Genomic DNA, 14168 nt, shown 5'->3' with positions numbered 1-14168 from the left:
TTATGAAGCAGTGCTGTTATCTCTCTTCAGTACCTATCAGAAGCTGCGTTTTTAAGCTGTTGTTACTGTTTAGTTTCTCTGTTTCATTGCTTTTATGCGCTAAGCAGGGAAAGGATCCTGTTAGAATTATGAGTTGCATGTTTCACTTCCTCAGAAAGGCTGGAGAAGTTTATAGGTAAGTTATTCAAAATAAATTAAAAGGTGTGGGGTCGGCCCAACCTGACATTAGCTTTATGTTGCTAGCTACAGTGAGTGGAGGTTTGTAGGCTAAGAGTATTTGTATCTATTCAGTATGGATAATAAGTTACGCTTTTTGCTTGTCAAGTTGTTGTTTTGCAGATGTTTAATGCAAATTCCATAAGAAGGGAGAAGACAGTCTTATGACTAAAGTTTGGGGTTTGTGAGACTAAAATATTACTGGTCTGTCTCAAATTTGCAAAAGCAGGGTGTGCTTTGCTGATGATGTGGAAGATCAGGTGGAAAAAGTGTGAGCTCCAGAGGATGACCACAACAAATCAGCCCGTGTTTATCAAGAAACTGGGGTTTGAGCCAGATAAGGGAAGAGGCCTATAAGTGTTTTATCATGTCTTCCCTTACTCATCTAGCTCAGGTGTGAAAACTCCCTTCTGTGGGGAAGGTGTCAGACATTCACACTAAGGCTGAAGGTATTCATCCCTGATGGTGGGGTATAACCAGCTCAACTACACTGACTTGAAAGGCAGCTGTCATCTCTTAGAAGGTGCCATAAACCATCCGGGCCCCAGACCAATTTCTGAGGCCTCCCACCAGAGAGAACTGCGGATGATCCACAGTGTTATATCAGAGAGTGTTAATTTCTGCTCCCCCCTTGGAGATACCTGGTCATTCCCACCTGAACCTAAGCATATGATAATACATTTAACTTTGTGCTTCATGGGATTTTCCCTATGGATCGAGGTTGTGGCTGTCACTTTGATGTGGACATCAAAATTGTTAGTCTTGTCCCTGGGTCCATGGGTAGTGATTTCTTTCTGTTATTTTATCCTTTCTTTCTGTATTTCTTCTTTTAACTTCTTCTGGAAATATATTGTAAACCAGATGAAAAAATTCCAGTCAAGGCCTTAGTAAATGACCTGTATCTGGTTAAGTTAAAGCTGGCTAAGTTAAAGTTTCTGAAGTCCCTTAGTTTGTGTGGATTTTGCTTTAAAATTTGCCAAGTATCTAATTCTACCTCAATGTTCTGAAAATTTGTATGTAAAGGTTTGTTATTGAAGATTTTTATTCTTTCTCCTGTACACTGTTCTAAATGACTCAAACAACCTTCCCCTAAACCCACTGAGCAGACCAGGGCATAACAGGACTGAAAAGAAGACCCCTTTGAATCTGTCCCTATGCCTAGAAAAAGATTTGTTGTGGGACATATCACTGCCCCGTGCTTCCATGTGCTTTGTTTTTAAAAGGGAAACTCCTCTCATTAATCATACTGAGAATAAAGTAATTAATGTGTGCCTTGTGCCTTGAAATTTTAAAAAAGTACATGTGCTCTGTGTTATAGTTACTTTGTCCTTTAAAAGTATGTGGTGGGGATGTGCAGTCAGTCAACTTTGATAAGTTCAAATCAGTGCTAATGACTGGTTCACTGTCCTACAGGAAGGTTGAAACATGGTTTGTTCTAGAGAGATGGTAGTAAGTGGAAACAGAGGAAGACCTCAGGCGCTTTCTAACTTTTTGTGTCCTCCAAAGCAAAAATTACTGCCAATGCAACCTCTGTCTGCATGCCTAGAGATAGGTATTGCTAAATAAAAGTACTCCCAGTGATTAGGCACCCATGTGCCTAATAAAATACAATTTCTGTTGTTTGCAGAACTAGGATTCAAATCTGATGTGCCCTTTGCATGCTAACATTTTGTTATTTTAATCCTCTACACTGTAAGTTGCATTAGCATTTGGTAACAAAAAAATCAAAATTTACAAATGCTGAAGTCCCCTTGTTCTAAGCTCTTAAATAAAGCAAAGTGAACAGGCTAAATATCTTTTTATCAATAAATTTTTAAAACATCAATGCCAGTAATGAGTAGTGTTTAACTTCAGTATAAAGTACTGTGAAATTAATATTAATGAGACCTGTAGTTCTATAGATGCAGACCTGTAGTTCTATAGATACAGATCTGTACTTTATATTTCATCACAGAAGAGTGTTTTAGCATGTGTTGGTCTGTCTATGACACTGCAGTTGGACATTTGGGGAAGTAACTCCCTGTTTCAGGTTTATAGAATTTAAGAAAACCCCACAAACAAATGAAAAATGAATTGCCTTTTGTTTACACAATATGTTAGTTTTGTTTACACAATATGTAATCAGCATCAGTGTTTCCTGTTTTCTTTGCCTCCACAGGTGTGATAGCTTTAGAAAATCTGTTGGCACATATGCAGTATGTTAGTATAAAAGACACATGAAACACACAAATGCACGTTTCTCCTTTTTCCTGTCTTCTGCCATCTTCTCATTTCCCCTTTTAATATTTCTTACTCTTCCCTTTTGTTGTCCATTTCCTCCTCTTACATTAAACACTGAAGATCGGTGCATGATGGTTGCAGTCTCCATAGTTGGTAGTGTGCAGTTCTGTCTTTTGTTTTTGTGTCTTCTGTGTGAGAAAACCAAGGAGGAGGGTCAGTACTCCTGTCTTCCATCATGTTGTGTCATTTCTTGTGCTTTCTCTTTTTCTTTTTTTCTTTTTTGTTTTTGGTGGGTTTTTTTTGTTTTGTTTTGTTTTTTGTTTTTTGTTTTTTGTCATTGTTGCCTAGCTTCTCCACAGCTGCAGTTCATGTTTCATGCTAAAGCTCTTTGGTCCAGGATGCATTACTGTGTGCTGTCCTTGTTCATCATCTCTGTATAGGTAGTAAACATCACTCAGGTTTCATTCTTCTTAGCAGTTGCCACAGTTGGAAGTATTTTGTTTCTGGGACAAAGGTTTGAGAAGTGTTGGACCTCTTATGTCTAGGAAATGGCTGCTATGTGAAAGAGACAACCAACCATTAAAGCCAAACTGAATTCCTGTTATTAAAAATTAGGAACTGGGAGGAGCAATTACATATTGGGAAAAGAAATATGTACAGTATTTACACATATTCATCTTATTTTTGTAGTTTTACATACACTTAGTCACAAAAAAGCCTGAGAATAGAGAACGACAGAAATGTCTTGCTTAGTTGTTATGCCTTGGCAAGTGTACCTTGGTATTACTGTTGCTAGGGAATATCCAGAGGCATTTGAAAATATAGTTTAAGAACCACCCCAAGGGATGCTGCAAAATTGCAGTTGGGTACCATCCTCCTTTCTCAAGGTGGTTAGCATATTCACCTCCAGAATCTCATTAAAGCCCTTAAGTTAACATTCTAAAATGATTGCTTTTGTGGGTAGGATTTTAGATACTGACGGGATAATAAAGACATAGAAAAAAAAAGACAAAATTCTAGAGATGATGGTTCTTAATTAGAAATGTAAAGGCTTATTCTTGAGACCTACTCTGTATTTCCTTGCTTATCTCCATTTAATAAACAACATGAAACATTGCATGTGTACACTTTATTTTACTGTATGGCCTTTGGTAGTAAGTTCATCAGTTTCCCTGAGTAGACAAAATAGTCTGGACCTAATGTGACCTAAGTAACACATTCTCCTGATGGATCAAGCTCTGCAATTTTATGTAAGTTAATATGTATAAACACATATAGTGTAAGAACCTGTGTGTAACCTACACTTGCAAGATCATTTTATTAGAACATTAAAAGTAAATAAAGGTACATACTTAAGACTTCAGATACCTAAAAGTAAACAATAAAGAGCAGTCTGCCTAATATATTCCTCTAGTAAGTCCAATGGACTCCAGCAGCTCAACTAATTAAATTATGTAACATACATGTTTCTTCTATATTTGTACTTTCTGTTCATGCTCTTGGAAAGTACCTCTTGAATTTTTAAAAAAGTTTGTAGGCAACCTTCTTTTGCAGTTAATGCAGTTTAATTTGAAGCTCTCTGCATTCAGGTTATTTTTTCTTGGCTTGAATGCTGGTGTCAGTCCCTTCGAAAGTGCCCTATTAAAGCATCTGTTAGCCACTTACTGGAATTGCAAACTCTATGCCTTATGTTAAGCATCTGAATAGAACAGGACATCAGTTGTACATTAAATAGGACTTTGTGACCATTTGTCATTTTTCTTTATCAGTTCTGTGTTACTGCATTATTTTCCTAATAATAACTGCAAGTAAGTGTAAGAACATGTTGGTGTCATTGATCATTGGTTTGTTTCTTTCTTCTTTCCTTAATTCTTTGTCATTTGACAGATTTGATGTTAGTAATAAAAGTACATACAGCATGTATGACTGTGTGAGTGTGTATATGAGTGAAATCACTCTTTTCCTCAGAAATCGATGACAACACTTCTATTACCCAGTGAGCTATAAAGACCATATTAAGTGTGCAGAAGAGGCTACTTAGATGTAACTGATCAGGTGGCCAGTTTCCTTCATAACCCATGTTGCTGGGTTTTTTAACTCAGGTTGCTGAGTCTATTCATCGTGATTTTCTTTGATAGCACAAATTCATTCAGCAACCAGTGTTAAACTTAAAGGAATGCATTTGGATTTAAGGGCTGCATTTAAAGGCATGGTACTGGTGCTGACTTTTTAATTGGGTTGTTTTGTTTTGGTTTTTTTAGGGCAGGTTAAAGTATTCAGGGCCCTGTATACATTTGAGCCCAGAACGGTAAGTACATCTTTACTTCAGCAGTTTGAGAATCTTGCTTTTAACCTTGTCCATAATATTTCTTCAATTCTGCTATTATTGGCATATTAGACTTACTGTACTGAAGCATTAATAAACTGTTGATGGATAGTCATTCTCAATGTGAATAAAACTGTCTGATTAATCATAAGTCTCTTTTAAGAACAGCTCTATTTAAAAGCAGCATGCTTTCTTCTGTAGTATCAGTTACCTACAATCAAGGATCAGAAATCTTGAATAATTTTTTTCTTCCCAAGACAGCAATGATAGTTGAGACCTAAGAGATCTGGAGAACTGGGATCAACCAAAAAGAGTTCCCAAATGAAGTCGACAAACCTAAGAGATATTTCACTGCTTCCTATGCACAGTGCTTTTTTGGAAAGGCCACAGTCTTCCTGTATTGTTAGGAAAGTTAGTGATCCAGAAAGTTAGCTGTAAGCAAGTCAAACTATGGACTGTCAGGCTGTTGTCTTGGTGATAGAGAATTTGAGTTATCATTTTTGAATGAATAGGTGAATGTATTCTGGCTTATCCAGGCATTTGTTTTTCCTACATACACACATTCAGATATATTTGTTTCCTTTTTTTTTTTTAAAGCCAGATGAACTGTACTTTGAAGAAGGAGATATCATTTACATCTCAGACATGGTGAGTCTAAGACATCCTACACAGACTGAATATTTCTGAGATGCAATATATCCCATCTAAAATATTTTCCCTTTTCTCTGCAGAGTGATACAAATTGGTGGAAAGGAACTTGTAAAGGGAGAACTGGACTAATTCCAAGCAACTATGGTAAAGTCTAGAATATTTTTATTTGGTAAGATCATTCACAATTAAAGAAAATCACTAAATAAAAAGACATCATCTCAAAAATGGACCACAGTATTGGTACTTAACAGTACTCCACCATGTATCTCAGAGTACATCCATCTGCAGTAACAGTTACCAGTGGTAACCACTGTAGGTACCACTACATCAGCAGTGCACAAGCTGTCTTGTGTTTTTATAACCTAGGGACAGCTTGAGTTTGCTGAGTGTTCATGATTCTGGTTATGCTCTTAAGAGATACTGAGATACTCTCAGTTTTGAGGGGAAGAACACTTGGATCTAAAGGATGGAGTTTTGCTTGCCTTTTGTTGTCTTTTTAGTGAATATATTCTGCCACAGAAAACATTGGTTTCTTGGGGTTTGCACCACGTTAAATATCCCGTATGTGTTTGGACTGAATAGAAACAGCTTTTTCAGATTCAACAAAAATCACTTTTAAAAGCCATCAGTACAGACAACACAACACAATTCCTCCAAGTCGTGCTAGGAATTGTAGACAGAGTAGCAGTGTCTCATGACAGATTGCATCACAGCTGCCAATATGACTTAGGTTGATTCATGTTGTCCCTTCTTCAGTAGGAGACATTATGGTAGCAATGCTCTGTTTCCCTGCCCTGTAGTTAGTAGAAATATATTAATAGAAATCTGTGGTGTAGTCATTGAGGCTACATGAATTTTCACTTTAGTTTGTGACTTCCAAACTGACTCTACTCTTGCTGTCTGCCAGAGACCAGAGATCATGCACTGTTAATATGCAAGAAGACTAATTTATACATGGTGCATATCTACATTCAAATTTCTTTTGAATATTGAAGTGAATATTTAAAATAAACCCAACAATCTCTTGATTCATGTTCCCATTGAGATAATTTGTAAAGCTTCAATTTTAGACCAGGGTTGGGGTAGTGTCTCTGTCCGCACATTTGCAAAAATTCCATGTATAAGCAGAACAGAAGCTTCTGCAGACCTTAAGAACAAAGAGTACTAGGAACACGTCTTCTTACACCACTTGTGCAGTGTGATGCTGTTTGAAGTTTTCACAAGGTTTTCTCTGAATTAGTTTCCCATACACTAGAAATTAAAGTGCATCTCACTAGTCTGTCACTCACAAATCTCTTTTCATTTTAGAATCAAGTATGCTTTGTTTCCACACAGGTTTCAAGTACATGTTTCAGAAGTAGTTAGAATTTACTCTTTTCATTTCAGTGGCAGAGCAAGCAGAGTCTATTGATAACCCACTGCATGAAGCTGCCAAACGAGGTATGTTTGGTGTTTTAGTTGTGTGATGCCAAAGAATGATTTGCTTGTTTTCTACTGTAATAATAATAATAGTAATAGTAATAATAATATATTTAGAATTAAGATCTTCTACTTGTTTTGGTTGTTTTGTTTCTTGATCAAGTTATCTGGTAAGTTTTACAGCTTTGAAAAGTTGAGATACTGCCTGGTGGAATTGCCACTCTGTCTATACACAGAGGAATAGTGGTACCATCCATTGAACTACATAGAGGTATAAAGTTCTTCTGCGAATGGAAGAAAAGATATTTGGTATTGGTTAGTATAACTTTGTCATGATTTGCTATGACTAGGTATAAGTGGTTGTTCAGTGAATTAAAAATTGCTGCTAATCGCTTCCTCTCTTCATAAGTTCATGGGAAGACTGACACCATTTAGAAAGTACTATTTACCTGTAATGGTTCTTTTAACTTTCCAAAGAAAAACCAATAATCAAAACTGATTTTGTCTTTCAGGCAACCTGAGCTGGTTGAGAGAGTGTTTGGATAATCGAGTCGGTGTCAATGGGTTAGACAAAGCTGGAAACACAGCTCTGTATTGGGCATGCCATGGAGGCCATAAAGGTATCAGAGTGTTAATTTGAAATTATTGTTGTCTGGTTTTCTTGTTAGGCTTCTTAGGCTGATTGATAAAATTGCAGTGCTAAATAATAAAGCCAGGGTTTTTTCAATGTAATTCTATTTATTTCTTTAAAAAAATCAGTCTAGGAGGTAGGTTCAGCTCCATCAAGTGCTGTTGAAGCAGGCATGCTCATTAGTGTAACTTAGAGGACGAGTGGAAGGAGGACAGATCAAAAAGAAATGCAGTATTATTTTGGGTATTTCATGCAGAAGCGTTTTTTGTGACTAATTGTTGTTTGCCCAATGCAGTCTGATTTACAGATTTTCATTAGCTGATTTGATTGGTCTTTCATTGAATCTTAACTACAATGAATGCAAAAATAGCATAATTCCTTTCCACTAAATTCTTCTCTTGCCATCTCTCCCTGCAGATGTAGTAGATGTCCTGCTTGCCCAGGCAAATCTAGAGTTAAACCAACAGGTAGGTTGAACCCATAGACCCTTAGCATAGAGGTGTGATGTTACTCACCTTGGTAGAAGCTGAAAGGGTTTTTGCTGCATTTTAATCCTGTTGCTTTTCCCTCTAACTCCACAGAACAAATTGGGAGACACAGCTTTGCATGCTGCTGCATGGAAAGGTTATGCAGATATTGTAGAGATGCTGCTGGAAAAGGGTAAAGATTTTCACCAAGGTTTCGACAATCTGTGTAGAGACTAGATTCCTGAATGTTGTTTAATTTGTATTTCTTAAGTACTTCTGTATAACCCAGCTACAGTCTTTAGCCAGCTCACCTGCCTGACTTGCAGGAAAAGTCTTGCAGAAAATTCTGGCAGCTATTTGGAAGGTAGACATCTCACCTCAAGATAATTTCATCCTGCGTTACAGACAAAATTAGGCACTTTAACCCCAGAACAGCAATGACGTCTGCTTCTTAAAAACAAAGAGCAGCCAGCAAGTTTCCTAAACAACTGTAGCTTATACAAGAGCATCCATAGCTTTTGGTCTGCTTCAGAGCAGTCAGTAGCTCAGATTCCCTTGTCTATTACTGTTCTACCCACATTAGTGAAAGTCACATCATAATGGCATTGGTTGAGAAATAGCTGGGATTGTGATTTCTGATTAAACTTTTCTTCATGAAGGGGCAAGAACAGATCTGAAAAACAATGAGAAGAAACTGGCTTTAGATATGGCAACAAATGCAGCTTGTGCTTCCTTGCTTAAGAAGAAACAGAGTGCAGGTATTTCTGATTTTGTTTTTCTGATAATTACTTTTGAATAAAGAATACTTTAGTCAAATACCAATATACTGATAGCCATAAAAACCATTTGGGAGGTACATGGGCTAAGACTTGTGTCTGGAAGGGCTTGCTTGAGAGAGTTAGTTTAGAGCTGTGGTGGGAAGATTGTTTATCATATGCCATGCTGCTGACTACACACAAAATGGCACCTTGTGTCACCAAGAGGTAGAAGAGTTCAGAAGGTGTGAAAGTACTAAGGGAAGAGATGAAAATAGAAGACTGGCCCTTCAGACAAAATTAAAGCAAGGATAGAAACTATTTTAAAAGTAGCATACCAAAAGGGACGGGTACAAGAATAAAACAATGTCCTGTCTTTCTCCATGTGCTTGTCTGTTCTTCCAAACTTAAGCCAAACAAGCACCAACATATGATCCTCCTTTTCTTACTGCTAATTTGTTTTTACTTTCTTTTTTCTATGTGTCTCTGAGTGACTGTCTAACCAAGAAATAAAGAATGCTTTCAGGTGTTAATTAAAATAGTCTCCCTGCCTCCCACTTGTCTTCATCTCTCCTAATAGCATAGTGTTACAGTAGAGGAAATGTATTTCAATATCTGTATAGAGGCTTTGCCTCAGAGGTCTTGGTTGTCTTTGATAGGCTGCAGCTGTGATGTCTTTAATTAGGCTGCAGCTGTAACTAATGAAGATAGCTGAGATAAAAGGGGGCGGGTTAGGCAGTCAGGGAGAGCCTTGGAGGAGCCCTGAACTGAGAGAGTTCAGCATGCAGAAGAAGGAGTCTGTGCTGAGAAAATCTGCAGCCATGAAAACACACCATGGAGGTATAGACTTTACAAATCTGATACAACAAGAATATGAGACTCTAGAAATAATAGAACAACAACGATTGGTGACCCCGACGTGATAGTTAAGAAAAGATAAGACAGCCGAGAGCTGTGGCGGCCAAGGGCTGCGACAGAACAGCCAAGAGCTGTGGTGATAGTTGGCAGAAGATAAGACAGCTGAGAGCTGTGGTGGCCAAGAGCTGTGACAGAACACAGCCTTTGGGTCAAGGAGCTCTGAAAGAGTGTGGCCTTTGAGGAAGGAGCTATGTGTGTTGTACATGGCCTGTGAGTCATCGAGAAATGTATGTATTGTACTTGAACATCTGTACAACTGTTAAATCAAGTAAAAGCAAAGGGGGAAATATAGTAGAGGAAATGTATTTGAATATCTGTATAGAGGCTTTGCCCCAGAGGTCCTGGTTGCCCTTGATGGGCTGCAGCTGTGATGTCCTTAATTGGGCTGCAGCTGTAACCAATGAGGATAACTGAGATAAAAGGGGGTGGGTTAGGCAGTCAGGGAGAGCCTTGGAGGAGCCCTGAACTGAGAGAGAACAGCATGCAGAAGAAGGAGTCTGTGCTGAGAAGATGTGCAGCCATGAAAACACACCAAGGAGGTATAGACTTTACAAATCTGATACAACAAGAATATGAGACTCTAGAAATAATAGAACAACAACATCATGTCCCTGTCCAAAAGAGTTAAAGAGGCTATTTTAAAAAGTTAAAGACTGAATTGTTCAGTATTCTGTAAGTACTATTGCCTGTAGTTTTCAGGAGGCTGAAGTAAGGGTGGAAACTCTTAAGTAGAATAAGAAATTACTTGAAAACACAGGCAGGGTTACAGTCGGGTTTGGTGGGATATGCAGTACAGCAGTTGCATCCTCACAGGACTAGTGAGATCAGAGGGAATGCTAACCTGTAGGGGCCTAGAGGTTATGGTGATTAAATGGAGGAATAGCTGACTGCAACTTGAGAAGGCCAGGAAGAGCAATTGCAGCAAAAATACTGTTCTGCTCATTAGCAGAGGTAAAATCAGGATTTCCCAGAACCATGGCAAATTTTTTCTCCCAATCTTGGTTCTTAAGAAGGGAGTATTAAAAAAGGGCAGTATGTATATATAATATATATCATTATATATATATTATATAGTATTTTCCTAAAGTTACTTGATTCCTATTAGAAAAACTTCGTTCATCTTTGGTTGTTAATTGTAGGCCCCTGGCACAGGTATTTTCTCTCTTCTGATGTCCCAATAATTATACTAATGTTTTATTTCCTGATGCTAAGTAACTAATCTACTTCTTCACTCCCTTTAAATTAATTTTGTTTCAATGACTAAGTGATTTTTTGTCCTTAGTCACCTTGTCTCTGTCTTAGTCATCAGTCTCTGGTAATTTCACTCCCTGTCTTTTTTCACTTGCCTTAATATAACAGCTGATGTTCTCAGTCTAACTGCAGTTTCAGTATTAGCATCTTTGTTCATTTTTCTGTCTTAACTTGGGCTTTTAACCACCGATCTGTATACTTTCCTCACATTTTGTATTTTCTTGATTATTTTCACTAATTTAATTTTTCTGTCTCTTGATTCTGCATTTAAATATTTCCAATGTCTGGATGTGAAATATTGTTCTGTTTCAGAGATTCAGTTCTATATCAGCAGTCATCTCTCCCTTGTTCCTGTTTACATATGGCTTCTATCATAGTTCATCTATAAAACTGTTTTATTGGAGGAAGCTTACTTTGTCTCCAATGTTCAGATTTGTGCTTTATTGTACATACAGATATTCAAATGTCAATTGCTGAAGTACATTCTAAAAAATTAAAATTATTAAAATCATGTCATAGAAATATAAAAAGGTTGTGTTAATTGTGCCGCTAAACAGGGGAGCAGAAGAAATATACAGAAGAAATGTAATTTGTACTTGCTTGAAATATGGCCCCTTGAGCACAAGGCTCTGCAATTTCTTTTCTTCCTGTTCTCCATTTGCTGCTTCTCCTCCTAAAAATGATAAACATTTTTTTCACTTAGATTTCTTTTCCCAAAACGGTTGAGCAGGTTAATTTTAAACTTACTCATTTTTCTTGTTCCAGAAATGTAGGATAACATGGTTATCACTTCTGTGAATTATGTCAGTCTTGTTGCCTCTGTGCCTGGTATTTTCAGTACTCTTTTTAATTTTGTTTCTTTCCAGGTACAGTCCGAACATTGAGTAATGCAGAGGAATACCTTGATGATGAAGACTCCGATTAGCTTTTTGATTCCATATCGAAAACTATAACTTGCATTGTCTATGTCATTTTCAAAACATATCTTTACAACTGTAAAAATATCTCACTTAGAGTATCGCAATATAGCATTTTAATGAGAGGGTGAAATCATGCTTGCAAAGGAATAATCTTCATGTAGCCAGATAATGTCACATTTTAAGTTGGAGTTCCTTTTGGGAATTATCATAGAGAAAGTGTGGCACACCTTTAGCACTGAATATGGCAGAGGACCATCTTCTAAACTCACAGGTTTCATCTCAGGCCGTCCCAGCAAGTGCCTTGTATCTCTGGAATACTGAAAGGTCCACGTGGGACAGGAGGACACCACTGCTAACATTTCCCCAAATCCCTCTGGGTATATGTTCCTTCATGCAGCTAATACTGACAGTCAGTACTGGCTGGCAGACATAAAGGGAGATGCTGCCATAGAGAGGGGCAATTGTTTCCCTGCATGAGAGACAGCATTGCAAGGTTTGATTTTTAATTTTGGTAAAATTTTTTCCCTTCCTTCCTCCATCCCTCTTAAGTGAGATGCAAAATGACCTGAGACAATCTGCCTCAGGAGTGCTTTGTCTTCTCTATTGCTGTGGGCCCAGTCCCTGAAATGTAACACAGGTGAAAGACTTACTTAAGTCAGGTTTGCTTTGGAAATTCACTTGGACTTTGTGGCTTGATTATTTTGCTTTTTGAACTGTTATTATGCTGAAACCATTTGTAGTGAAAGGAACACAGAATATTTTTCTATTTATCTTGCCTAAATTTTTTTAATACAGATCTTTGCTTTTTTTTTGCAAGTGCTCTTATGTCTTGTCCTAAATTACCTCAAAGTTTAAGTGTGTTTGAAGTAATGAGGGAAGATGTGCATCAAATATACCACAGGTATCTTTATAAGAGACACCTGAAGCTGAATAAACGTTTTTAAAATGTATTGCTGCTTCCTGTGAATTAAAGAAAAATGGAAAATAAATTCAGCTACTTTGAAGATTCCCTGCAGAGTTAAAAAATAACTTCCTTCAGATTGCTCAAGTAGCTGTAGCTGAATATTGCACATTAGCGAGAGATACTTTCTTATTGTTATGGTAAGTAAATGTTACAAGTATTTGAGATACAATCTCATTTTCAACTTTTTATTGCTAACTTCTCTAATAGAGTCTTCTGACAAATTCATTCTGACACAGCAGTGTGTGATACTAAAACAAAACCAAAAAATGGAGAAAAATAGGGACAAAAAAAAAGCTCTTGTGAAAGACTGGGGATAAATAAAAAGCTCTTGTGGAAGTCTGGGGATAAATGAAAATCACACTAAGTATTTAAGAGATTTTAAAAAGTCTAGAGCACTCCTAATTTCCGATTTTTAAAAATACATTGAGCCAGATTTTTATTTTTATCATCCTGCAAAGAACTAGATGCCAGTAAAGCTTGTTAAGCTCTTATCAAAGAAGGCAGTGTTTGATTGACCAGAAGTGTTTAAGATGGGTCATTGCACAAGCAGTCATCTGCAGATGTAATTCTAGACTATTTAAATGTTAAAACCATAGAACAAATGTTTTAGCCCTATGCAATACTGTGGTTAAATGAACAGTGATGTTTTATTTTGTGTGAACTTGAAGATCTTAGAGGGAAAGAAATAAAAACCAAAGCCACCAATTTTTTCTCTCTAGCTTTCATTAGAACGGTTGTTGAACATAACTCATTATATTTAAGACTGTTCTGCTTTTCATTTAATCAGCCAGCTCTTTTACTAGCTCAGCCTTTTATCATAGTTAAACCGCATGTTATGCTGCATACTGTTGATTAAAATTATGCAATTTCAAAATGCAAGCTTTAAAGTCCTGTAATGAGAGGCAAGAAGGTTCAGGTATCTGTTGCATGAGTCTTTTTCCTGCAAAAACAAAAAGCTCACAAACTTAAAAAGTTTTCAGTGTCACAGGACATGGAGGGAATGGCTCAAGTCACTGTTTTTTCTGTGAAGCTTTGGAGGCAGAGTCTGTATTCATAAATAACTCTTAATGTAATGTCTTCTGCTGCCATGGGTTCAGCAGCCTACAAGGAAGAGGTTAGGTTCATGTCTGTGCAATTAACAGCTGCCAGAAGACCCTGTGTTCTGCAGACAGATCTAAGTGCTGCATAGGAGTTGTGACAGAAGCACAAGTTGAGCCCAAGGATTGCATCCAAAGTCTTGCTGGACTGTCCTGAAGGAAGCACATTTACATCACAGGCACGCAGGGAGTGCTGTTGTTTGTTTCCAGAACAAAAATTACTGCTTTTTGTTTTTTCCCACAACTTTGTTTTTCTTTATGAAACTGTCTATTCATCTTGTGAAATACAAATCACTGTGAAAGCTTTCAGGCAATAAATTACTTTTTGTCTAA

General features: G+C 37.3%; 1 protein-coding gene across 1 annotated transcript in view; it reads left to right on the top strand.

The window, feature by feature from the left end:
- The window catches only part of OSTF1 (osteoclast stimulating factor 1), a 21806-nt gene extending 7638 nt beyond the window's left edge, over nt 1-14168 (top strand). The window contains exons 3-11 of the mRNA XM_071448649.1: nt 4698-4744; nt 5360-5410; nt 5494-5557; nt 6800-6853; nt 7345-7452; nt 7881-7930; nt 8045-8123; nt 8590-8688; nt 11721-14168. Coding sequence (XP_071304750.1) covers nt 4698-4744; nt 5360-5410; nt 5494-5557; nt 6800-6853; nt 7345-7452; nt 7881-7930; nt 8045-8123; nt 8590-8688; nt 11721-11779 — 611 coding nt within the window. The 3' untranslated portion in view covers nt 11780-14168. The remainder of the gene's footprint in view (nt 1-4697; nt 4745-5359; nt 5411-5493; nt 5558-6799; nt 6854-7344; nt 7453-7880; nt 7931-8044; nt 8124-8589; nt 8689-11720) is intronic.

This window comes from Agelaius tricolor, unplaced genomic scaffold, assembly GCF_023055355.1.
Source record: "Agelaius tricolor isolate 1412-34295 unplaced genomic scaffold, bAgeTri1.0.p SCAF_27, whole genome shotgun sequence".
Classification (NCBI taxonomy): Eukaryota; Metazoa; Chordata; class Aves; order Passeriformes; family Icteridae; genus Agelaius; species Agelaius tricolor.
This window is presented reverse-complemented; position numbering and strand designations above follow the sequence as displayed.